Below are 26,778 nucleotides of genomic sequence, written 5' to 3' on the forward strand. Positions count from 1 at the left end.
CCCTGATGAAAGATACAAATTATTATGAGGAAGTCCAGCTGGGAAGTAGATTTTTTTTAAACCCTTCTCCCTTCTTTCCCAAACTTGACCTACTTTCCACTGAGGCTGAGCTGTCTCATAGGAGTATTGTCCTCTGCTGTCCAAGTCAACTGGCAGAAGATAGCTGTTCTTATGAGTAGCAACCTGGATCGTAGGTGTGGCTGAAGTAGCCTTCTCTAAAATATGAATAGGAAGGGCAGAGGTGGACAAGAGCCAGAATAAAGGATGCCACTGCAGGCTGTCTAATGTAATCAGTACTGTGAAATTGAATGCAACAGTCTTTGGACAGTCTTTGGCTATAATTGTGTTGGTAACGGGAAGAAAGTTCTGACAGTGTCTGTGCTTGATGGGATGTATCTGGTGAGAGGGAATAAATCCCATGTGCTGAGCAAATTTTATGGGAATGGAGCAGACTGGAAGAAAGGAAAATTATGAGAAATTTGGAAGCAGGGGGCTGTGGAATTGTTATACCACCTCGTGTCCATGTAGTTCTCTGCTGCCTGCTAAACACGGCTCTGCAGTGCCTGTTGCCTTACCTAGTAAGACAGTGGTTTTTCTGTTATGTCCTTCCTGTAAAAGACTTCAAATCCCATTTTTTTCCCAAGCTTATGGAGGAGATAGGGAAACAAATGAACAAAACCAGGAAAGGTCTGGGTAAAGGAGATACTGTTTCTGTCTTTAGTATCAGAATGGCTTTGTAACACCTGTTGTTGATCCATAGGCTTCCTAGAATGTATATGTTCAAGACACCATGTGTCCCTAGCAAACTTGATCCAAGTGAACAAGTTAGTTTTGAGCTCTCTTATTTCTGTTTACGTTGTTACCCCTGTAATGCTTATTCTTCCTGATTAAATGCATGTGCTGTTCTCTAAAATTCTCTATATTGGTGTGAAAAGAGATTGGTTACAGAACAGTAACTGATAGGCTTAGTAAATGGACTCCTGATTTTTCTCTAGAACTCTGTTTTACTGTCTGGATGCCAATTTATCAGCATCAAAATAACCTCCCTCCCTGCTGGTTTTTCCCACTAGTTCTCAGGAATAAGACATCTGTATCTGTTAAGTGTTCTCAGTGAGTCTGCATACACAGTTGGGAAAGTTTCCCAAGTGTGTGTCTCTGGGGGGCAGCATTTTTGCTATTTTTATTTCTTTGGGACTTCCATTTCCTTTGTGTGAGAAACATCACTAACTGGTAAGAAGTTGAACCATATAGTAAATATATCTCAAAGTTACATGGGAAGCTTTTACCCCGCTACCAAAAAAACCTATAAGCGCTGTCTGGGCATTTTCATCAAACCATCTGGTAGACTGAGCTCCCCCGAGCAGCTGAAGAGACATCATGGTGCAGCCTGGCATAGAATTACTACATCTTGGAAATGGATGGTGTAGGGGCACTGTGTGCTGTTTATTTTTGCTATGTCTGGGGTCTTCATTTGTGTCAACTGGTTGAACTCCATCTGGCCAAAACACTTGGTGATTGATTGCCTCTCTGCTGAACTACAATCCAGAGGGTGCAATGGGAGAAATTTGAACATCTGCTGTGGGGAGAAAGAAAAACACATTAACCTGTGAATCATCTATTTAAATGGGGAGGAGAGGCTTTGCAGTTCAGGGAACTCATGGAGCATAGAGACCCTGAATTCCATAGGGGATATGGAGGTAAGGCTGGATGATAGTCTAGAAATGGAAGTAGGGATGTTGAATTAGTTAGTATGGGAAGTATTCAGATGTAGATGTGATGATTGAGAGTGGGCTGGAGTCAGTGGCCTGCACATCTGGCGTGCCCTTCAACTGCCTTTCTGGAAGGGCAGAGGTGTCCTCAAGGCCCTGTGCCATTTCTGTCAGCCCTGTGTGGATGTCTAGTGCCTCAGAACTAACTGAACCTGAATTGAACCCTCTGTCTGGGGAGCTCCGTGCAAGAGGTGTTTGCTTCAACTCCCTGAAAAAGTGACTTGGAAACGTGTGTGGGCAGCTTTCAGGATAGGGGTGCTTTTGTGTTGAGGGATCTTGTGGATCTTGCCTTTTTCCTGAAAGTGTCAGATGACCTGGTTGTGAGCTGCCTCTTTGCAGAAACGGGGCTTGCTGAGTCAGTGCCCAGGGCCCGTAGATGTCTAGTTGGAGCCAGGCTTGATGGGAAGAAGCCTAGTGAGACCTGGGAAGGTGTGTGTAAGGCAGGTTCAGCAGCTGGATCTGCAGAGGGAGGGAAATCTAGTTGCATAAACTTTACCCCAGTCTAGGCAGTAACACCAAGGACTCTGGTGAGGGAAAGCAAAAAGTGCAACTGCTGTCCTCCCCTGGCTTAAGCTTCTGATAGTGTAAGCACTCTTACTGGGGAAAAAAAAACAACCAACAGGTTTTTTTTTGTTTGTTTTTGATAGGTTGATGAGGTATTAGATGGGAGCATTGATACTGGGGAAGAACTGGGATTTGGATATTTGCTTCCTACCACATACGTTCATGTGATGACGTAGGAGGCAGATCTGGCTCCAGCTGTGAGTGTGAGGGCTCCCCAGGGTGTACTCAGCATTTCTCCGAGCTCTGGCCCCAGCTCTGCAGAACCTGGGAATGTTCTTAAATTTTTTCCCCATTTGTGCTCAGCAGAGCATTTCCTGTGGCATTCAGGCATGCTGCAACATTTTCCTCTACTGCGTTCTTCCCTGGGGAGCATCTGAAATGCTTTTTTTTTTTGTGTAAGGAACTTTTTGAAACTGCTTTGTTCTTGCACAATTTGGGAAAAATTATGTTGCTGTTTTGAGCTGACAGACTGTAACTTATACTGTCTTAGCATCACAGAATTATAGAACAGTTTAGGTTGGAAGAGACCTTAAAGATCATCTGGTTCCAACCCCCTGCCGTAGGCAAGGGATACCTTCCACTGTATCAGGTTGCTCAAAGCCCGTCCAACCTGGCCTTGAACATTTCTAGTGATGTGACGTCCACAACTTCTCTGGGCAATCTGTTCCAGTGCCTCACTATCCTCATAGTGAAGAATTTCTTCCTTATATCTAATCTAAATCTACCACTTTGAGCTTAATGCCATTACCCCTTGCCTTGTCACTACATGCCCTTGTAAAAAGCCCCTCTCCAGCTCTCTTGTAGGCCCCCTTCTGGTACTGGCAGGCTCCTATAAGGTCTCCCTGGAGCCTTCTCTTCTGCAGGCTGAACAACCCCAGCTCTCACAGCATGCCATCATGGAAGAGGTGCTCCACCCATCTGATCATCTTTGTGGCCCTCCTCTGGACTTAATTCAACAGGTCCATGTCCTTCTTATGTTGGGGGCCCCAGAGCTGAATGCAGTACTCCAGGTGGGGTCTCACAAGAGCAGAGTAGAGGGGCAGAATCACCTCCCTCAACCTGCTGGCCACGATTCTTTTGATCCAGCCCAGGATATTGTTGGTTTTTTGGGCTGCAAGTGCACATTATCAGGTCGTGCTGAGCTTCTCATCAACCAACACCCCCAAATCCTTTTCTTCAGGGCTGCTCTCAATCCATTCTCCACCCAGGCTGTATTTGTGCTTGGGGTTTCCCCGACCCATGTGCAAGACCTTGCACTTGGCCTTGTTGAACTTCATAAGGTTCTCACGGCCCACCTCTCAAGCCTGTCAGGGTCCCTCTGGATGGCATCCCTTCCCTCCACAGTGTTGACCACACTACACAGCTTGTTGTTGTCGGAAAACTTGCTTAGGGTGCACTCAATGCTACTCTCCACGTTGCTGACAAAGATGCTAAACAGAGCCAGTCCCAGTACTGACCCCCGAGGAGTGCCACTCATCACAGGTCTCCACTTGGACATAGAGCCATTGACTGCAGCACTTTGAGTGCCACCATCCAGCCAGTTCCTTATCCACCGAGTGGTCCATTCACCAAATCCACATCTCTCCAATTTACAGACAAGGATGTTGTGTGGGACAATGTCAAATGATTTGCATAAGTCGAAGTAGATGGTGTCAGTTGCTCTTCCCTTATCCACCAGTGCTGTAACCCTGTCACAGAAGGCCACCAAATTTGTCAGGCACAATTGGCCCATAGTGAAGCCGTTTTGACTGTCACCAATCAACTAATTTTCCATGTGCCTTAGCATAGTTTCCAGGAGGATCTGCTCCATGATCTTGCTGTGCAGAAGGGTGAGACTAACTGGCCTGTTGTTCCCCAGGTCTTCCTTTTTTCCTTTTTTAAAAATGGGAGTTGTTTCCCCTTTTCCAGTCAGTGGGAACTTCACCAGGCTGCCACAGCTTCTCAGATATGATGGGTAGGGACGTACCAACTTCATCCGCCAGTTCCCTTGGGATCTGCAGATGCATCTCATCAGGTTCCTTAGATGGTCTCAAACCTGATCTTCTCCTACAGTGGGAGGTTCTTCATTCTCCCAGTCCCTGCCTTTGCCTTCTGCAACTTGGGTGGTGTGGCTTGAGCACTTGCCGGTGAGGACTGGTGCAAAAAGGTTGTTTAGTACCTCAGCCTTCTCCATATTTTGGGTAGTCAGGTCTCCCGTTTCCTTCCAGAGAGGGGCCATGTTTTCCCTAGTCTTTCTTTTATCACTGACCTACCTATAGAAGCTTTTCTTGTTGCCCTTGACATCCCTGGCCAGATTTAATTCTGTCAGAGCTTTAGCTTTCCTAACGTGATCCCTGCCTGCTCAGACAATTTCTCTGTATTCCTCCCAGGCTACCTGTCCTTGCTTCCACTCTCTGTAGGCTTTGTTTTTGTGCTTGAGCTTGTCCAGGAGCTCATCGTTGATACGTGCAGGCCTCCTGGCATTTTTGCCTGATTTCCTCTTTGTTGGGATGCACTGCTCCTGAGCTTGGAGGAGGTGATCCTTGAATACTAACCAGCTTTCTTGGGCTCCTCTTCCCTCCAGGGCTTTATCCCATGGTACTCTACCAATCAGATCCCTGAAGATGCCAAAGTCTGCTCTCCTGAAGTCCAGGGCAGTGAGTTTGCTGTGAGCCCTCCTTGGTGCCCTAAGGGTCTTGAACTCACCATTTCATGGTCAATGCATCCAAGGCTGCCCTTGAGCTTCACGTTACCCACCAGCCCCTCCTTGTTCATGAGAACCAGGTCCTGCATAGCCCTCTCCTTGTTGGCTCCTCTATCACTTGGAGAAGGAAGTTATCATCAACTCATTCCAGAAACCTCCCAGATTGTTTATGCCCTGCTGTTTTGTCCTTCCAGCAGGTATCAGGGTGCTTGAAGTCCTCCTTGAGGACCAGGGCTTGTGAATGTGAGGCTGCTCCTATTTGCCCTATAGAGGGCCTCATCCGCTCGGTCTTCCTCATCGGGTGGCCTGTAGCAGACCCCCACTGTAATGTCACCTGTCCCTGCCCTCCCTTTAATCCTAACCTATAAGCTCTTGGTTGGCTCCTCATCTATCCCCAGGCAGAGCTCCATGCACTCCAGCTGGTCATTGATGTGTAGGGGGTGACACCCCCTCCTTGTCTCCTCTGCCTGTCCTTCCTAAAGAGCGTGTATCCTTCCATTGCAACACTGCAGTCATAACAGCCATCCCACCATGTCTCCATGATGCCAATAAGACCATAGCCGTGCAGGCATGCTCACATCTCTAACTCCTCTTGTTTATTCCCCATGCTATGTACATTTGCATAGAGGCATTTAAGTTGGGCCCCCAATGAAGCTGACTTACTAGCTAGAGTGGCTGGTATTCCTTTGTGCCGCTTTTCAGGTGCTTTCCTGCTGACCTGTGATCCTTCTCCAGGCTCTGGGCATCTACTGATGGCACGGGCATCAAACTGGCAGGAGTGGAATGGAACAAGTCCCATGGTCTAAGGAGCCAAATGCCTGTTTGTGGCACCAGTCCTGTAACTGTGGATTTGCCAGATTCAGCTGGCCCTTTCAAACTTCTTTCCTTTGACCAGCAGGAGATGAAAAAACTACCTGTGCTCCAGAGTCCCTTATTGCCACATCCAGTGCTTCTTGATACTCCTCAGACTGCTGCTGGCTGTATCACTGGTGCCCATGTGAAACAACAGCAGTGGATAATAGTCAGTGGACTGCATGAGGCTTGGTAGTCTCTCAGTGACATCCCTGATACGAGCCCTCAGTAAGCAGCATGCCTCTCTAGAGAGTGCATCAGGTCAGCAAATGGGTGCCGCTGCACCTCTCAGAAAAGAGTCACCTAATACCGTCACCTGTTGCCTTTTCTTAGTTGTGCTGGCTGTTATACGGGGAGCAGATTGGGCTGCCTTACTCAGCTCCAGCGTCTCTCCTGGTGTGATGTTTCTTGCCTCTTCAGTCTGCAGAGTGGTGAAGCGGGTTCTGCAAGGGCAACTCGGGCTTCTGGGGAAGCCTCTTCCTCCTGCTGGTCCTTGCCATTACAACCATCCATTCTTCTGCATTATTGGTCTCCTTCCCTTCTGTGTCTGCTGAGTGGTAGTTTTTGGCTGTTTGGCATGAGCTGTGGGTCCATTCCAGGCTGTGCTAACTCGGCCTCCCTGATGTTAGGGAGCCTTCTTACTGCCTCCTGCAGCTCAGCCACCTGCGGCAGGAGGTCTTCCACCTGGGCACGCCTTTTGCAGGCAGCTCTGCTGCCTGTCCCTGCCCCAGGAGAAAGGTCTGGGCACTTTCTGCAGTCTGAGGTCTGCAATGCAGCCTTTCCCTTCAGCAGCTCTGTCTGGATGGAGGCGTTAGTCACTGCTGGGGTAGATGGGGCAGAACACCCAACTGGAGCTGCAGCCTTTGCTTGCAGACAAGTGTCCACCAATCTGCCCTTGACCTGTGCCAGTGGTCACGGACAGTGCCCAGCTGCTGGGTTATTTGTACTTCAAGTATCCCACTCCGCCAGTGGAATGCCCCTCCTTCAAAGAGGTGCCCTCCGGCACAGACTGCTGCATCACCCCTCCATTGCCCACCCTGGTCGAAGTGCTTCTGGTCACAGTGCTGCCTGGGGCTGCCTTTTGTGGGAGTAGGGGCATCTGTTACTCCTGTCCCTGCCTCGTCAGCTGCTGAGAGGCTCCTGGCAGGTCTCTGCGCCAATCACCTCTGCAAGTTGCTCTTGCTTAATGTTTCCCTTCCAAAGCCTGAGTCAGGTGGTGGTGGTTGTGAAATCTGTCTGCTAGATCAGTGTCTATAGATATGAGATGTATTCTGTGTTTGACCAGGGTAGTGGAAGGGATTTTTGTTCTAGGGCATTATGAACCTAAGAGAAAAAAAAATTTGTTCTTTTAAACAATTACTTGTCTTTTGGAATAATCTGACCTTCCCACCTCATCCTGTTTCTCAGAATATCGTAGAATTGAGCTACTATAATGACATCTTACAATGTAAAGTTAGCATTTCATTCTGATAAGTCTTCTGTCTCTGCCAGTGAAGATAAGATGGCTCTGCACCTCTTGAGAACAATTTTGAAATGTTGTCCTGCTGGACTGACAATTTACACAAAAATGAGCAAGTAGTGATGTAGTGGATTCTGTCATTATCTACTAACATTTTTACTTAAATATCACTGAAACATAAAAAAACTGTCCTTGCAGGTAAATGTTTAAAAAAAAACCCCAAACCAACCAACAACAAAATCCCAAACAACACAACCTAAACAAAAACAACACACCCCCCCTGAAACCCCAGCTAACCACACCATCTCTTTTATGGAGCTAGGTAGTTGAAATTGTCTGATGTGAGGGAATGCTGGAGCTGAGCAGGAATTTTCTCATGCATGTTCAATGGAAGATGGCTGTGAGGAGGAGCAGTAGGACTTCAGGAAGGAGGAGAAAAAACTGTAAGAATCTGAAAAGGGGCCTGAAATTTCTCCAACTTGATGCTGTAAATGCTGTCTGTAAAGTGCATAGGACAGTAAGCAATGAAAGTGGTTTCGTGTTGTTTTCGTTCTTGTGGTATTCAAGGAAACGGTTTTGTAGCAGCATCTGCGAACTGAGTTGTCTGGAAGAAACTGGCCTGCAACAGTCTCTCCTTTTCAATAAGGCAGTGTTCTAGACCCCGGGGTCTGGTGGCAAGAAATAATAATAGTATCATTCAGGCTTGGCCTGTCAAAGTCAAGAGTGATCCAGGTAAAATGCCATCATCGAGGTGTGACTCTAGGTACTTCATGCAGCCAAAACTCAAGTATTTTCACACTGTTTTTATCCTGTTAAGTCTATCTTGCCTTGAGAAATACTCTTGCTGGTTTAGCAAGAACTGCTCTGACATGACTGATGATGCTGTATAGATAAGATGTAGCTGAAAGAAGCCACTTGAGAGAGCTGAGCAAGTAAGTGTCTTAAAACAATAAATGAAACTTAATGAAATGTCACAAATAACATAAAACCCACCTGGTACAAAAGGACCCTCATCGAGTTAAGACCAGGCAGTAACACTGCAAGGTGTTAATGCAGCATATGCGCCCTAGCCATGTTAGTCCTGTTTTTGGCCATAAAAGTTGAAGTAAATTCCTGGACAGACACACCTGTGTGGAAGAACTACTGAACTGTGAAATTCTGCATCTGGGTTGGCTTTCCTCATATAGAAAAAGACGACACAAATATTAAAGTGATCAAATTAATCTGCAAATCTTTGTCACTGAAATTATGTTGGTGACAAGGACCCTGAAACCATCATACTGGGCTCTTCAGATCACCTGAATCCATATATTCACAAAGGCAAGCAGGAAAGCTCTCTGAAGAGGGAAGCTGAGGCAAGGAAGCAAAACATCACGTTAGTTATTGGTGGAGCATGTCTCTACGCCTAGGTCCCTTGTGCCTTGGCTTTAGTTCCAACCACTGAGCTGCAGTGTCTCCCACTTTGAAATTTCAGCCTCTGATGTAAGGATCCATAACCTCTAAGTCAGTGATGAAATGTGTTGGGCGCTGGAGTTGTGTCTCTCCAAGGCTCTTGAGCATCCGTCAGGCCAGCTGCGCTCCAAATACACCAGGAAAGGAGCAAAAGCAACCCTGTAATAAAGCATTATGAGAGTGTTTACTTCCTTTTTTTCAGCTTCACCTTTCTATTTTAATTTTACAGAACAAAGAGCCTGTCTAGGTTACCAGGGAATATAAATAAGAAGCAAAGCATATGTACGGTCTTGTATTTCTTGTTACCCAAAATCAGTGAAGTGCAGAGAGGCAGGACAGAAGTTTAGCAGTTCTTGAGGAGATCTGGTCTCTCTCCTGAAGATTTTGTTTTGAAAATAGTTATGCTGTGGGAATTTGGGTTGTATGTTTTACAATATCTTTTTATGTTAAATGGAAGGAATGGTATTTCATCTCTTCTTACATTTTTGTCAGGCATCTAGGGCTACAAATGGCTCCTGTCTTGGCAGTTGCTACCTCTAACCTTTTTTTATGTGCTTTTTTTTTTTTAGGCTATTTTGACTTGCCTGTTCTTTGATTCTAATGGGCACAGTGAAAGTGTCAAAGAGCAAGTAGTATTTCAAAGGGTGAGAACTCCTTCTGCACATCTTTTCTGAACACTTTTCTTGCCAGCTGTGAAAGGAACTTGTTTTTTGAACAGTTTCCCAATCCTGGCTTATTTCAGTTTGGCTTTGTTTACCTTGTGGGTGTTTGGGATGAGCTAGAAAGACAGAAAGGAAGATTTTTGTATTTGCTGCTAGGTATGCTTTTTTCAATTTGCTAATACATCTTGTCAGGCAATTTGCTAATCCATATCCATTGAGTTGCTTAGAGCTGTAGGTAGGTTTTGGGAAAATGGAGGTATGAAAACAAACACTTTGAAGCTATTATATCTGTATGATGAGACAGTCTTCTCAAATGAGGTGGCTGAAAAATCTGATTTCTTTTATATACTGCATTTGTAAGGATTATACTAAGTTGCCATTTACTTTCCGTGTGTCCTTTGAATCCCCAGCAGAATCTGAGTGGGTGGAATGTGTGGGACACTGCCTGTTCTGCCGGAACTGATGGCATCTTCTGTGACTGGTAAATCAAAGCAGCAGCAGCATCCCACCAGACCTTGAAGCTTCTTGCTAGTCATGCTCCAGTCATGAAGCTTACCGATAGTTTCACTGGGTTACCTCCCTTCTTTCCCAAAAACACTCTCCAGTTACTTCCATTGCCAGTAAATAGAGAAGACCACATACTGAGCAGCTGTTAAGTTTCAGTGTAGGTTACACAGGGTCTGACACCACCTTTCCTACTATCACCTCGCTAGCTCTTAAATTGTCTGACGCTGTTACAGTGTCGGCGATTTAGAAAGGTGTATCATAGCTATCTCTTAATAGAAAAAACTTCTTACTTTGCTTTGAAGCTTAGTTCTTCAACTTCATTCTGTGTGTTTTAGATTTTTAATTATTAGCGTCTGGATTGAGTCTGTACTAATCAGTTCAAGAAAATGTAGCTGAGAATGGTTGAACTTGCAGCATAACTGGGAGGCTATAAGACTTCGTGGTCTCTGGGAAAGCTGGGTTTGCTATGTGGAGTTCTTCTGTTGCTCTAGTCTGAGGTGCCTCCCACGTTGAATAGGATGACTTGAGGAGTGTTAAAGTGGGGCTATTTTTGTTTTCCTGCCAGACTCTGCAGAGAAATTGCTTTGCAATGCTGACCTCCTGTAAAGCCGGCAGAAAAAAATGACTTAATATTTACAGCTAACCTAACCACATCTAGAGTGAAAATATGAAGTGAGCTTAAGAGAGGCTTTCCAGCGAGACAGGACTAATAACTCTCTGCAGTTCTGCCCAGCCAGTGGTAAATGATTTGAGTGCTTGTTCTGATGAGTCCCATGATGGAGATGAGTCATTCTTAAAGGATAAACAAATCTGCCCAGATATTATATTCTGATATGTTCAATGGTCCTGAACAGATACAAAGGTCAGAGGAGAAATGGCATGGCAGGGTGACATGTATTCTTCAGTGCATGTTGATGTATGAGATTGAGGTTTCATGATTGCTGTCCTTACCCCACTTTCCCTATCAAAGCTGTCCCTAGACATACTGCTGAGGGAAACTTCAGTAACCTAGGGCTTCGAGCTTCCCAGTTCGGTTTCCACACAGATGAAAGTGGAGCAATACTTAGCACAAAGTGATCTCCCGTGTGCATGCCATTACTAGATCAGCCTTGGCCAAACTTCCAAAATAGTACTTTTTGGGTAGGCTGACTCAGAGGCAACAGCTGCTGCTGCTGAAAGGATGAAAAATGAATTGGCTGCAAAAGGCTCATTAGTGAATGAAGGAGGCCTACCAGGGCAGAGCTTTAAAGTGACTTGGCTAGTGTAAGGATCTTTCCATGCACACGTAAGAAGTCAGGGCTCGGTTCTAAACTCTAAAGTTCTTACTTCAGAGATTCTCATGTCCCCTCAGAGTTTAGGACTGCCTCTTGAGCAGATTCATGACTGTGCAATGACCTGTGACAAGTCTTAGAATAAACTATAGCAGAACTGGGGTTAGAAGGTAGGCATGAGCTGGCGTCTGGGTAATGGGGAGCTGGGTGTTGTGTAGGTTGGTGGTGGCTGCCAGAGTTCCGCCCCCCAGCGGGAGCAGAGTGATGGACTCCTGCTGTTAGTCTTACCAGCCAGGTGACGTGTCATCCAGAGCTTGAGTGGCTGTGCTGAAGCCCACAACAGCCACGTATTTTGAGAGGGAGCCATAGTAAGAACTTTTAAAGCCTTAGTGGAGAAAGGAACCTGATTATCATATAAAGCTGAAGTTTAGGGAGTGGAATTATTTTGTAGTCATATGGAAATCCACAAGCAAGTTAAGCCTCCTGAGGTACTGCTAAATTGCAGGCCTCTTCTCGCTGGTAGAGATGAGTTTTGCACTGTTGTATCCTGAAGGTCTGTTTCTTCTATGTCCTCACCTACTGTCAACAGGGGGACTGTATTTATTTCAGTCAAGACTTGCAGACCAGTCCGCACAAACCAGTCATCTCTGTCCTGTCAAAACCTGGTGTTCAAAATCAGTGTGAACGTATGATAGTTATATTTCCCTATTATTATTTCTCATTATTTTTGCTGAAGAGTCAAAATGGTTTTCCAGAGACCATAGTGTGTGTCAGGCTTTTCTAAAAACACAGCCTTGGGGAATCACTATATCCAAACTGAAAACCCACCTAGGAACAGCCAAGGAAACAGCAGGGCAAACGTGCAGGTTATCTCTGAATTGAGACCAATTTTAATTTTGTTGGTTTCTGGAAAGAGGCAAGCAGGGACAAGATGAGAAATCAAAGCTGTGTGAAGAGTGAAGTTGAAGTTTAAAATTAGCATCAGTAATCAAGGACAGTGGATGTTATATGAGTTCAAATGCCGTATTAATACCTTTTCTACTAACCTGCCTCTACACAGTAGGCACTGTAAGTTCCTGTGCATTGTTGTTTCCTTTTTTGAAAGAATATAAAATTATTTTGGTAATTCTTTGTTGTCTTTTTAAATAATCTCATCCTTGTCAGAATATAAGGTGAGATTTAGAATTGGATGAGCTGCCAGGGAGAGGTGAGGCCCCTGATGAGTGTTAGCTGCTTCTGCCTGGTGTGGCAAACACTTTTGGACTCTTTACATTTCTTCATAATCAGAATTTCAAGCTAAAACCTATATGCAGCTCTCTTAGGGGGACCCTCTTAATCAAACTTTTGAGGGGGGAAGGAAACGCACAAAACTAGCTGGGTGCTACTTATGACAGTGGTTTTGGGTTTCAAAAGCAGAATATGGGACCCTGGCAATTATACAAAGTATTGTTACAGCACTTGATTAATTTCCTTCTCCAAGCACATGGAAGTAATTATGGACTGTTTGGAAGAAGGGATGGGGAGGCTGGAAGTGGCCTTGGAAAACAAAAGCAAATGAAACGTGCCACTTGGAAAGCTCTGCTGTGCCCACGGGGAGAGCAGGTTTCTGTATTAAACTGGCTTTACTGCAACCGCTGTACCACTGGCTCCAGCTGCAGCCCAGACGCAAATTGTTTATACTGTCCTGGCGGTGTGGGATGCTGTAAAGTACCAGTCACCTGGTCTTCATCCTTACTGGGCCTGAGCAAGCTGCATGAGCTTCCACATAAATCACCAACAGCAATTTTTATTTATTTGTGCATGTGGGTGCAGTAATAAGATTGCTTTGTCAGAAGATCTTAAAAGCACTCTGCAGTTGTTCCTGGTTTGTTTCCCCCTCCTCAATGTTTCCAGAATTAATTTATCAGTCCTGGCTTTGTTTAAAAGCACCAGGTTTTTGTCTTATGATTTGGTGTTATCCTGATGTCCATAATGGCCAGTGCAGATGAGAAGCCTGTGCAAACATAATGCAGAGCCAAGTCTGAAAAACTTGGCAGCATTAGTATCAGAGCGTGTCAGGCTGAATCATTTGGGAATGTATCTGAGGGGAGCACATTACAGGTGGGCCTATTATGGGGAAAATATTAATACAGTTGTCGTAGTGCGTAGCACTCTTCTAGGGAGGCAAATCTGCTGCTGGAGTGCAGTGTGTTTTGGTTAATGCTTTCCATCACAGAAATCTTCCTTTCACAGATGTGGTTCTTTTGTTAGCTGTGGGTTTTGTGTCTTGGTTCTCCCTGCCTAGCACGCAGCAAAGTCTGTGCTCCTGTTTTGGAGGAGGAAAGGAACTTGAAAGGTAAAGAATTTATTTTTCTGCTAAAATCTCAGTGAGAGAGGCAGTTGTTGAACTGAAGCAAAGCTTTCTAAGGGGCAGAGAAAAGTACATTTTATATCAAGATGATCTCTAGCATTCTAGAAGCACCAGTGGCAGCTTCATATAGCCTAAACATTTTGACTCTTGTAGAATGTAAATAGAATTTGTGGTTTAGAGCAAGCTTTGATGCTAATGGTTTTCTTTTTAGGAGAGAGAGAAGCCACTGGAAGAAAAATCATATTTCTAATAGAAAGACAGACAAGACCCATAATTAATGTTGCACTAGCAGGCGTCCTCCATGGCTGGCTAATCACAGCTGAGTGTTAATAAGCATAGTGTTTCTTTAAATACTGTTGTAACATGTTAATTAAGATAATTCTGCTCCATGTGTCTCTTGAGTTACCAGATGGCGACTGCATTGGTGGAAGGCTGCAATTAGAGGCTTTTCTTTCTTCCTTTTTCTTTCCCTGCCCTACCAAAAAAAAAAAAAAAGGCAGCTTTGGTGTCGATGGGATGCCTGTGTGAGAGGGGTGCCTGTCTGTTACTGTACACAGTCTAAGTGCTTGTGTCTAATTATATAAATGCACAGCTATATGATTATATCTACAAATCCCTTTGCTTTGGTTTCTTCTCATTTACCCATATTATGATATAAAAAAAAATAAGCCTCCTCTTCACAGTATGCCCTTGCTAGGGAAACTGTAGTTTCCCTGTAAAGGCTCCGGTCCTGCTCAGTTTGCTCTTCTGTCATTGACTTCAGAGTAAGCAGCATCTGGAGCCAGTAAAGACAGAGCGTTTATTTTTCAGTGGACTTTGGCCTCTGCTTAATACACAGAGCCCAAAAGAGGGTTATGTTTTGCAGTGTGTTTTTAGGGAGGCTTAAAATATTTTAGGTGCAGGATCGTCGAGAAGTGTGTGCGCTCACAATGGAGGCTTTTTATTGACTTCTGCCTCCTGTAAGTAAAATATAAAGAGGTCGTTTAGCCTCAGCTGTTGTGACTGGGCCCCGGCAGCAGCTGCTGTCTTGGGTTTGTCCTTCTGGGAAATGACCCATCTGCTCATGTGCTAGAGAAAGCCAGAGTGCTGAAAAGGAGAAGGTTCAAAATCTGTTCTCCTGGTTCCAGTCCCCATCTCCACCCCAGAAATTACAGACAGTGGAAAACCTGGGAATCTGGTAATCTGTCTTTTATGGTATGAATGCCATCTCTGGCTAGAAACACACTGAGTACTCAACTGTTTCCAGCTAGCAGAGGGTAGCTTCATTCTGGACCCCTTTTCAGATGTTGTATCTGCAGCTACTGTATTTGTGTAGTTAAAACGCACAGGTTAGCACACCTGGGGAAATAAGAAGAAGAAAAAAAACCAGAAAAAACCACCCCACACTAACACCTCGATCTACCTGAAGGGGATGCAAAGCATCATTCACCTCCACTGGGAAGGACCCACCTGTCCTCTAGAGAGAAGGCTTTCTAATGACTACAGGAGGCATTTGTGTTGGAATTTAATTATGTGGACTAAAAAATGCCTGCCCGTATATCCTCAAGATGCCGAATGCTGGGAATGGGTAGAGTCCCTAATACGATTCCCAGAGCAGGTCATTGCTGTGCTTCTCGGAGCCAGCCTGCCAAGAGAAACTAAAGCACGTGGCTCTCTGTTCAGCACAGGCCTGCTGTGACAAGCAGTGACATTTATCTGTGGAATACTTGCTGAGCCATTTCCTAGCCTAAAATTGGTATTAATCGAAATGCTTGGACTGGGGTGGACAAAGCAGGAGCAGAGGGAATATCGTGGGAAGCTGCTGTGCCAAAAGCTTTTGAGAACATCCAGGTAAAACATCACTGGTTGGAAACCTGAAGGTATTTAGCACTCAGAAATGGAGGTGGCACTCTGACTAGCTGGAGCATGTGGGTGGAAGTGACTGTTTTTGTATCTGCCACTTGTGCATCTACCACTAAAGCGCATCCCCATGTCGCTGCTTTCTCAACAGGAAGGAAGGTGTGGGTGGGGAAGAGGCAGTACTATTGATCAATGCCTATCTAGGTGCTTTTTCCCTGCAGACCAGCTGCCTGAGAAGTGGTTTTTGCTTTGGTAAAAGATGGTATTTAGCTGATGTAGCTAGTCTAAGAAGGGTATGAAATGTTACAGACTTGCTTCTTACTAAAACCGAACTGCTGCTGAGGGAGGGGCTTCCCAAAGTGGCTTCTGCTGTTTGTAGGCTGGTTTGTGAGCACAAGGGAAAACAAGGATGTTGCCTGTCTGGATTTCACACTGGAAGCAAAGCTGGCTGGTATTCTCCCCCCATCATCTCTCTTTCTGCAGAAGATTCCTGGAGCCAAATACCAGTCCTGCCTCAGGCAAAAGGAAATGTTTTGTGTGACTGAAGGCCCTGGTTTAAGAGGAAAAAATCCTGACCCAAAGAGGAGCTTGTGGAATTTTCTTTTTGTTCTCCAGTCATGGTGTCACTGCAGCCATGCTGGTCTTTCCTTGTTCCCACAGAGAGCGATGCAACAGGAGGCTGGGGTTAGAGGGTCCTTATAGGTAGCTGTATGCTCTTTGAATTAAATAGGTGTATGGTTTTTTTGTTTTTGTTTTTTGTTTTCTTTTTTTTCTTTCCTCGAGGCAGCAAAAACCACCTATAGCCCAGACACTTCAAGGCATAGAGGGTGAAGTTCTCATGAGAAAAGCAGCTAACTTGACAGTGAATTTCCTATCTGTTAGTTGGGAAGGGTTTATAAAATAAGTGCTTGCTGTTGAAAATGGTGTGTATGTCAGTTGTGTGCATGCCTTTAGTTTTGGTGCCACTTCTCTAGTTTTTTTCTCTAAGTAGGTATATAGAGGGGTTTGAGTTCACCATATGCTAGGTAGGGATCTGTCCTCCCCTAGGAAATGCGGGAGGGTTTGAGACAACCACTTCTTTAGGAGGAAAAGTTAATTAAAAAAAAAAAAATTTACCTGCATGAACACTTGGACAGAGTGTTCTGTTAGGTGTAAGCTGAGGCACTGTAGTCTGTCTGCGGCACTGGGAGGCTGATGTATTATTGCCTTTGTTGTTGCTCAAGAAGCTGCTAAGTGAGCGTGGCAACTCCAGCTCCTCACTACTGTCATTACCCACAGCAGCAGGGTAACACTATTACCGGGCTGGGTCACGTTCATGCTTCTCTGAGTACGGGTGACAGAGGTTGGGAGTGTATCTAATGAATAGAAGAGATGCAGGAACTGGGCTAAGGGAGGGGTAAACTGTTTCCTTATTGGCTTACTAAACAACCAGGACATTAGTGGAGAGGTTGGGCGGTGCCTTACCGGCAAGAATAGAAACTCTGCAAAGAGAGAAACAATGTCTCTTAGCAAATATGGCCAGAGCTCTTGCTAGCAAATTCATTCAGTTGCTTCCTAAGGCAAAACTAATGTTCAGTGTCGCCCCTGAGTGGGATCCGCGTGCAGCGCTCTGCTAGAATTGCCAGACCCTCTAGAAGCCAAAATTAACATTATTGCTGGTCTCTGACTTGGTCTTCTAGCCCGCTGGCTGGCTGTGTCAGGCTGTCACATTTTTATTGTGAAGAAGCATTGTGTAAAAAAGATGAAGCCCTGTGTATGAATCTACATACAAACAGCAACTGGAAAAAAAAAAATCCCTACTGCTACAAGCCTGTTCAGGGCACTAACTGGAGAGAAACAGTGAACGTGCCTCTTGTGTTCAGTGTGGTGTTAATTAAACTGGAACCTCAGGTCTCAGATGCTGAAAAAGCACACTTTCTGCAGAAGGCTTCAGATGCAGCTGGTGTTTCAGACCACCCATTTAGCTGTTGCAGGACCCAAGCTGAAGAGCTAAATAGGGAGGATTACTCCCAAGGGTGCCTTAGAGAGTTTGGGGCTTTTTGAAGGTCATTGCCAGAAGTTAGTAATAGCTTTTGCAGTTTCCTCTGTTGTACTGAAGTGATGCATACACACATATTATCCAAGCTGATAATCAGAAACCTCCATAGCAGGGACAAGTAACCAGAAGATGGGATATCTTGCATTTATTTTGGATGTTTTTCTAGATGTGCTGTTTCTATGGCTAGCAGCAAGTCCTGTCTGAGAGAATAGAGGTAGTGGTGGTTTGGAGAACCGGAGATTTGCACAGAGCAGTGCTCCTTGCCACTGTGAAGTGCGCTGGAGCACAACTTGGAAGACATTAAATAGGCAAAGGCAGTGGCTGTGACCAGGAGGGAACCTTCCTGTGTGACAGGAGATACGAAGAGACAAAAATATATACTTAAAGGCAAGACAACTTTTTTTTAAGCTTTTCCACAAAAATCCTCCTGTAAGGGAGTCAAGGTAGCACAAGAAAGTTAGGATAAGGATTCAGGGGGAACAGCATGAAGAAAATAGGATGGTCTCTAGTACTGGAACAATTTAACTGGGTGCTTATGTGTTCTGCTTCACAAAGATGTTTGCTCACCAGGCAGGACATGCTGGTGTGAGACAATCAGAGACAGGTTTAACCAGACTAGCCAGGGGAATGTTCATCTTGTTAGATTAGGAGGGTGGTTTTTGTTTGTAGGATGTTTTTTCTCTGCAAGCCTTGATAATATTGGTTAAATGGAGTAAATCTTGTAGATGAGGAAGGAGAAGTACTGAGCTTAGGATCTTCTGTTTCCATTCTTTACATCCATAAAAGTTACAGTATGTCTGAAAGGCCAGGTGTTGTTAACATATCTGAACAGGGCACATGTTCAGGGGATCCAGCGAAGCAGTCATTGTCTACCCACATTACTTCCAAAATGCTTCAGCGCTGACATGTAAGATTCCTCTGCTTTTCTGAGGATGGTCAAACATGCCAGAGCACTCATGTAGCCAGTGAGGAATTCACCTGAGGCTCAGTCCAGCTTCCTCTTGAAGTTGCTGGGATTGCCTGACTCTTATAGACATCAAATTTAATTTGTCAAAACTGTTCCCATCCTATCTTTAGTGACCTCTGTGCCTTGCCGTGGTGAAGTAGAAGAAATGTTACTGGATGTTCAGTGCAAAACATCCCTTTGTTAAGCAATGTTTTGTCTGTCTGTCCACCCACGTATGAGCAATGCAATGGTTTGTTCTCCTTCAGCTGCAAACGTACAGTTATGCACTCTAGCAGATGATGATTAGTAGTTGTCTTGTTCTGTTTTGGGTTTTGGTTGTTTGGTTTTTTTTTACTTATAAGAATGCATTCATTTAAGGAGGATTTAGTTTTCATCTCTGTGTGGTCAGACTACCCAGCAAAAGAGGTGGGTGACTGAAATACAGTTCAGGTGCTTGGTGCAGAAAAAGGGGTGCAAGACCCATGCTACGATCTGTGAGTCTTACTAGTTGAAAAAAGAAATGCACAGTGCCAAGCAAACTGTACAGAGGTGCCTTTTGGTCACCTCTTGTACAGTGTTGTGCCTGTGCAAAGGTCAGTACTGGGTAGCTTTTATCATTCTGTGGATAATCCAGTCAGATTGAAGTATGTTTTAATCTTACATTGGAGTGTATTGTACTGGATCCTTGCCACAACAGGCTCATCCTGTTTGGCTTTGGAAATTTTCTGCTTATCTCTGAATTTCACTCATAGAGATCAAGGCTGAACTGTACTCCTGTGGTTTATGTTCTGAGTACGTAAAACCTCACTTTTACGTCAGCACACAAAATACCACATGCTTCCATCTGTGGTGTTATCTGTGACCATGGCTTAGTTTTGAGTCATTTCTATATTATGTTAGAAATGCTTTGTAGCTCTGCATTGATTCGGCATTCAGGACCATGGTTCATCTTCAGCTCCAGCCAGGACATGGAAGATCCATTTCATCCTTTGGTGATAAGGTTAATCAATTTGGCCAACTGACATCTCTTACTGTCTCTAAAAGAAGCTCTCTGTGAATTTGGTAAAAGAGAAAGCAAGTGGAGGTTGCTGCTACTAGTGGAGCCATGGGAAAGGGAGCTGGTGAAGGTACAATGGGATGACACTGTGTTGCAACAAAGAAGAGATTACTTAGTGTTGTGCTGCTTATTGACAAGTGTATAACAGCTATTCAAAGAAGATAAGAGCAGTTAACCCTCCTTGAAGGAGGACAGTATTTTCTCATGTGACCTACACACAGAAAAATATGGTGCTTAGAGATTGATGGGAAACTGGAGGTGCATACTGGTGTAGTATTTTTTCATTTGCGTATAAAAAAGTTTTATATATTTTAAATAACTAGTATTTTGGAATGGCATTTGCAGAAACTCCAGTGCATAACTTTATTTTTGCCCGTCAATCTGGAAATGACAGTTTCTTTACCTCTGAACATCAGTGATGTTCAAAATGTTTGGACTGCTCGTCAGTTGTTATCTCCTTCCTGTTTTCCAGCAGTGTGTGCTGGCAGAGAACCAGCTCTCTCAGGAAACATCATAAACTTCAGTACCTCTTAAAAATGGGGCCTCTGGGAGTAGAGCTCTGCCCCCTTCGCATACAGTGCTGCAATGTTCAAAAGTACTGTTTCTGTGCATCCTCAAAACTTGATGAATCAAGATGCTGGGAATAGCTTTGCAACCCTAGGATGTCAGTACCCCCCTAGGAAGTTGATAACTTCTGTAACTTGGCTCTTTCTCTTCCCTGCCTGGCATGAACATTTGTTTTAAGATGTCTCGTAAGCTCTGGGATACTTCCAAGAACATGTGTTTCAGGGAGGGAGTTAATGAAATTCCTCCGTGTTTCTTTTTATTTCAAATAACCCAGCGCCATTGTGAGTCTAGGCTGATGCTATTGGGAAGGGGGTTGTTTGTTACAATATATTTGTGGCTTTACCCTGGCTGGCAACTAAGCCCCACAGAGCCGCTTGCTCACTCACCTCAGTGGGATGGGGGGAGAGAATCAGAAAGGTAAAAATGAGAAAACTCGTGGGTTGAGATAAAGGCAGTTTAATAGGTAAAGCAAAAGCTTCACACACAAGCGAAACAAAACAAGGAATTCATTCAGTGCTTCCCACGGGCAGGCAGGTGCTCAGCCATCTCCAGGAAAGCAGGGCTCCATCACGTGTAATGGTTACTTGGGAAGACAAACACCATTGCTCCGAATGTCCCCCCTTCCTCCTTCTTTCCCCAGCTTTATATGTTGATCATGATCTCATATGGTGTGGGACATCCCTTGGGTAAGTTGGGGTCAGCTGTCCCAGCCATGTCCCCCCCCAGTTTCTTGTGCCCCGCCAGCCTCCTCGCTGGTGCGGTGGGGTGAGAGGCAGAAATGGCCTTGACTCTGTAAGCACTGCTCAGCAACAATGAAAACATCCCTGTATTATCAACACTGTTTCCAGCACAAATCCAAAACACAGCCCCATACTAGCTACTATGAAGAAAATTAACTCTATCGCAGCCAAAACTAGCACATACGTACACTTAGTGTCCCACAAATTTAAAGGAATTTTTGTAACCTTTTAGGAAGCTTCTGTGTATCTGCTATGTGCCACACAGCTTTGAAACTTGGAAGGAGTAAATCTGGGGGTCATGGTTTTACTGTGTCCCTTGAAGTCTGCCCAGCTTTAATTGGGGCTGAAATACTGAAAAATCCTCTTCTGTGGTTTAGTTCAGGTGCCTCAAAAAGCATCAGTGTGCCAAAGTAATATCCAAAGAGCAGCCCTCTAGCATGGGGCTGGGCCCATGGTGCTGAGGGTTAAATGCAAGCAGCCCACTTGGGAACTGTGAGCTGGGTCAGGCTGCTCCCTGCTCCCAAACCAAGTACTGAATTGTCATGACACAGCCACGCTCTGGAGTGCTAATAAACAGTTCATGCAGGCAGCTATACCTTCTGGCTCAAAGCATAGCTGGACGTGTATTCTGGCAGCAGTTGGCACCCAGCTCTTTTGCCTCGGTGTGTCAGTGGTTTATTCTGTCAAAAGGGGTAAGTGGGCTGCTCTGCCTGGTTCTGTATTGCTGTGGGTATACCAGTGCTGCAAACTCGGGATGTAAGCTTTGCTGCTGTTTGGTGAGGTAAAGGGTTGTGCAGAATCAGACTCTACCTTTTCTTCTGTTAGCCCCAGTTTAGAGCACACATATGGGGGCAATTGAAGAAGCCCATTATGGAGCATGTGAAAGCTGAGGGTGCTGAAAACGTAGGAACGGGTCGCTGTAGTGGAAAGCTGCATTGTCCATTCCAAGCTTTCTGGGTGCCTGTGTTATGCTGGGCTGGGCCCTGGTTTGTAGGGATGCTGAGCTCTGTTAGAGATGCCAGGTAAAGGGAGCTGGTCCAACAGGGAGCAGAGGTGTTTGACTTCCTTAGTTTTTCAGGCACCACCAGTCTATCTTACCCACCCAAACCTTCCAGCAATCTTTAAAGCCATCAACACTGTCTAGTAGCGCCCCTCAAAGCTGCAGGCTCTGAGATGCTTTGTTCCCCTGAGGCTGCCTTGCAAAGGACAGTTCAGGTGGTCTTCCAGGGGAGCTGGGGTTGGCCAGAGACGGTTGGTCAGGTTGAAGGTGGAGGGTGTTGATGTTCTCGCTGCCTGATCCAGATGTTTTTTTATCTATTTCCCCAGCACGTAAACAGTATTCTTCTGTCATGGTGAAGGTGACATTTTAAAATACTTGTGATGCTCTTGGATGCTGTCATGACAAATGACCTAAGGAGGTGGGGAAAAAAAAGGGGAAGTGACTAATTCTGGAATCTTTCCTGTGTGAAGAGGACAAGTCAGGGACAACTGACTGAACACACTTATCAGCTGCTCCTCTCCTTTTGTGCGCCAAGAGGCCTGTGGAGGTGAGCAGGAAGCCAATCTGCAGTTGCGTAGCTGTGCATCTCCTCCTAAAGTCCTTGGGCAAGGAGGCCAAGTCAGAGTTCTGTAGGTGACTGATGCGGTGGTATTTCCAAGCCTTTGAGAGCGCTACTGCAATGTAAATGAGTACTTGTTTCTCTTTTGGCTGGCTGACTTGTGTACATAACTCAGAAACCTCATTAGTGTAGGTGGCACTTTATGATAGAAGGGGAACTGAACAGTGAGCTGCTGCCTGGGTCAAAAGGGCTCCTGGTGCAGTGGCCACGTGTGGGTATGGCGCAGGAGAAGGGGGAACAAAGCTGCAGGCTCCAAGATGCTCTGGAGAGGGCACAGAAAGACAGAAGCGGCAACAGTTAATACTCAGGAGGCACAGGACAGTGGCTTCTCTGAAGCTTGTGTAAGAATAAATCTTCTCAAGAACAAAGTCTTCTTGGAAAGCTGCTGCTTAGATGCCTGTTAACCTTTTCTCTCAAGAAGTAAATTGAATTGCAGTTATAAAGCTGGCAGAACTCATACTAGAGGGTTTTTAGCTTCACTCAGCACTTCATCCTGGGGTTTACTAGCATTTACAAGGCACTATCTATGATGCATACACACATGTGGTTAGGTTCAAGGGTCACTTGCACTGCAGCAATGTAGCAAATTTTTCCACAGTGGAATTAATCTCTGAAGTTTTCTTTTTGCTTCTTAGATCTTGCCCAAGATCCAGGTACTTGAACTTTGCCCAGCTGCTTCTCACCGTTTGTCCCACAGTAAAGTGGGACACTTAGAGGCAGAACATGGGAATACCTGCCCCAGGGATTAAGGGCAGGCCTGGATCACCATGCTGTGATGGAATAGGGTGGGTGGGTTGGCTGGTTTTCCATGCCCCAAAATATCTCAGGAGAGATCTTTGAGGTACTTTCTTTTATGAAGTTTAGGAGGCTAGTGTGGATTTAAAGGGAAGAATCTAGATTTCTCCCTCGTTCAGCCAGGCAGGTATGTGGTGTCAGTTGGGGGGTGTTGGGGCTGTTCTGCAGGGTCAGTGTGACCTGCCAGAGGAGGGAAAATTCTAAGCAATACAAATATCCTGTTTTCAGTGCTGTTTCCTCATCCATGGTTTGTTTTTATTTGAATGCCTATTGAAAATTCTTCAAGAAAATTTCTGGCATGTGCTACGTTTACACCCATTAGTCAGGATAGGGGAGATGCAAGGAGAAATGTAAAGTGCCTTCAGCACTCCAGACTTCACATAGGTTAAACAGAGGGGTTTTTTTAGAAATGTCTTTGTAATAACTAATACTTTTTTTAAAAATAGGCCAGAATATTTGGTCCTACTGCAGCAAAGTTCTGCTTCCCATTTCGTTGGTGGTATATCTATGTAAAATAGCTAAAATCAGTGTGCTCTTACAGGCTTGCAGGGTGCCTTTTGGGGCAGCATTATACCATGACATTGTACCCATAATACAGTGGGGTGTTTGCATTCTTCATTCATTTCAGTAGGAGGTCTCATGCTTTTTCCGTATCAGGCTAATAGGAAAGGCTGGTTGTTAGGTTCCCCACTGTCTGTAGTGAAACAGCTGTGGGAAAAAGATAGCACCAAGGATTTTCTGGGCCTCTCTCATGTGGAGTCTCTGTTGTGTTGCTGTTCAAAAATATCACCATTTTGATGCCTGCCAACTAGATTGCACTGCTGGATAACAAGCAGTCTGTAGCAATCACAGAAGACATATCAAAGGTGAAACGGTGAAACCGAGCAGTGTCTCTGCTATTGTGTAACAGACTTCTCAGTTTTGGTAGTTTCTTAATTTAGTGGGTGTTTGTAGGTAGAAGTCTACCTATGTGCTGTATCTATTGTGCAACAGATGTCTTCCTCTGAGATATCCTCCATAATGCTTCCTCCTTTTTTTCCAGATTGTCCCCAGCCACCACAGCCTGAGAATGGAGGCTACAAGTGCCACCCTAGCCCCTGCAACAACCCTCTGACATCAGGCAGTGTCATAGAGTATCTCTGCGTCGAAGGCTACATGCTGAAAGGAGATTATAAATACTTGACCTGCAAGAATGGAGAGTGGAACCCAGCTATGGAAGTCAGCTGCAGGCTCAGCCCAGGTGAGTGCTCACTGACTCTGGTGGGATGATCAGAACTGCCCTTGCATTGGCTTTTCAGATTATCATTGAACACTGAGTCAGTGTGGTGCTGAGGAATTGTATACAGCTGCCTCTTATCGCTACAGCAATTTCATAAATGCAGCTCACAATCACAGCTCTTTATTAGAAACGTCTCTTCTGTACCAGCCCATCAGAAGCAGGCTCAGAGTTCCTCTCAGAAGGAAACAACCCATGCAAAGGAGTATAAAGGAGGCTGCTTGTTAATTATGTGGAGCCTCTTATGTTGACAGCTCTCATCCCAGAAATGTGGGAGGCCCTAACTGAAGCATTTCCATGCTGCCTGGTTTTGCTCCTGATGGGTTTGACAGCACATCTCCTTCAGTGGCGTATCAGTCTGTCCACACGTGCACGTGTGCATGTGAGTATGTAGAGCCGATCTTCCTTGCAAACAGGTTAAGTAACTGTTGGCTTCCTGTGTCAAAGAGCTCGATGGTGCTGCTTTTCTCTGTACTGGCAGGAAAGGACATTGCTGACAAATTATTTCTGCCTCTCCCCAAATGGAAGTGGATAGCTCTTGTTTTGTGGGTCTCTCCCAGCTGAACAGGAATTCCTCTATCAAAGCAGGAAAGTAAAAACGTTTGCAGGAAAACGTTTCTCATACAGCTCTTAGTTTGCCTACGGCTCTTCTGCTTTAAAAGCATGTGTACTGGATAAAGGGAGAACTCCCTCCCCTTTTCAAGTTTGGCTTGTTGATGGAGTCTTACTGCTTAGTCACCCTGAGTCAGCAAGATGTACACTCTGGCGTTAAGTCTAATAATCCATAAAGCAAAATGTGTTCACTTAATTGGAAGGAAACAGAGAAGCGCCTTCTTCGAGCTCTTTATGGAGCTCACTGCGTACCTGTGACCTCTGGAACATCCAGTCCTGTCCCAAAGACAGTCTTCTCAGTGTCTCTGTCACAGCTACTCCAATAGCCCATTCCTGTGATGTGTAAGGAAGGGAATTGGGAGTTTACCTTGCAGCAACTAGATCCTGAAGAGGCTTTTCAAATTCAGCATAAGCTTCCTTTCCACAGTGGGACCCCCTTCCCCTTGCTGCACCCAGGCTGGAGAACAAGGCTGTGCTATTGCGGGTCGTGTTCCCTGGGTGGCATTCCTGCGTGGTGGCACTTGGTCTGTATCAGAGCTGAAGGGACTGTGTTGTGATGAGCAGAAATCCCTCAGATTTCTTTAGCAACCTGAAGGATCAGCGGTCTTATCAAAAATATGGAGCCTCAAAAGTCTGACCCAGTGAAAAAGCCATCGCTTTCACAGCACAGGCTGTGAAACAGCTGGGCAGGGTCGGGGACAGCTGAGGTTTAACTCGTGGGTCTCTTTCACAGGGCTAAAAGGAGGAGGAAGTGGGAGACTGTGGAGAGAAAGGCAGTAGGTCTTAAAATGATTGGTGATGGGTAAGATCCCACCTGCTCCATATAGAGTAAATGAAATCCCTAGCAGTTATCAGACGTTTTATGTAGCTCTGAGCCTGTCAGCCCCATAGCCTTTTGACAGTTTATTTTATTAGCATCTTGTTGGAATATGACGTGGTGAATGTGCTGGAGGAGCGTACCCTGGGGTTGTGAGCAGTTTTACAGCATCATGTACTGATGCTGAAAATGGAGCCACCCCTATTTGCCTACCCTCTTCCCTGTCAGCATACTCAAAGTGCCTCGAGTAAAGTTGAAAATGGAAATCCTTACTCAACCCTATTTGCCAAGGGGAAAAATGTACCAGACATTGTTGGTTTTTTTTTCCCCTGGGGAGGGGTTGAGCTGCTTCTGAAAAATTTCAGGAAAACAAGTTCAAAACAACTAAACCAATAGGTTTGACCCCAAGAGAAGATACAGAAAATGCAAACTGGCTTTCTGGCTTACATGCCTGTTTTGGGCATGGATTTCAGGCTGTAGGCTTAAAAACAGTGGTCCTCCAGCTTTTAATTCTGATTGCATGCTCTTCTTCCCTCATCCCTACCTGCATGTGTATCCTGTTCCCACTGCAGTTTGAGACTTGTGCTCCTGAAGAATGTGTTGAATGTAGCAAAAAGGAATTGAGAAATTGCATACGTGGGCATGTCCTGAATGTGAAATGCATGGTAGTATTTGCTGATGGGGAAGTGAGGTTTTTCTGATCCCTACTAAAGTCATAAATTAGGGACAGAGGCAACACATAGACAGATATTTGCTCTAGAGAGGGAGGTGAAAGGACTAGTGTAGCATTCTAGGCATGATCTGCAGTGCTCAGCAATACCAGCTCCAGGCCACAGGCCATTCTCTCTCTACTCACAATTTATTCCTGTCTTGTAAGGGACCTTTAAAAGCCAAATTGCTTCC

General features: G+C 45.1%; 1 protein-coding gene across 5 annotated transcripts in view; it reads left to right on the top strand.

Moving 5' to 3' along the window:
* Positions 1-26,778, top strand: part of SUSD6 (sushi domain containing 6) — an 89,002-nt gene that overhangs the window by 52,697 nt on the left and 9,527 nt on the right. For all 5 annotated transcript variants that reach the window (XM_064462330.1, XM_064462329.1, XM_064462333.1 and 2 more), the window contains one exon: positions 24,213-24,410. In XM_064462330.1, coding sequence (XP_064318400.1) covers positions 24,213-24,410 — 198 coding nt within the window. The remainder of the gene's footprint in view (positions 1-24,212; positions 24,411-26,778) is intronic.

The sequence above is a fragment of the Phalacrocorax carbo genome, chromosome 10, assembly GCF_963921805.1.
Source record: "Phalacrocorax carbo chromosome 10, bPhaCar2.1, whole genome shotgun sequence".
In the NCBI taxonomy this organism is placed as follows: Eukaryota; Metazoa; Chordata; class Aves; order Suliformes; family Phalacrocoracidae; genus Phalacrocorax; species Phalacrocorax carbo.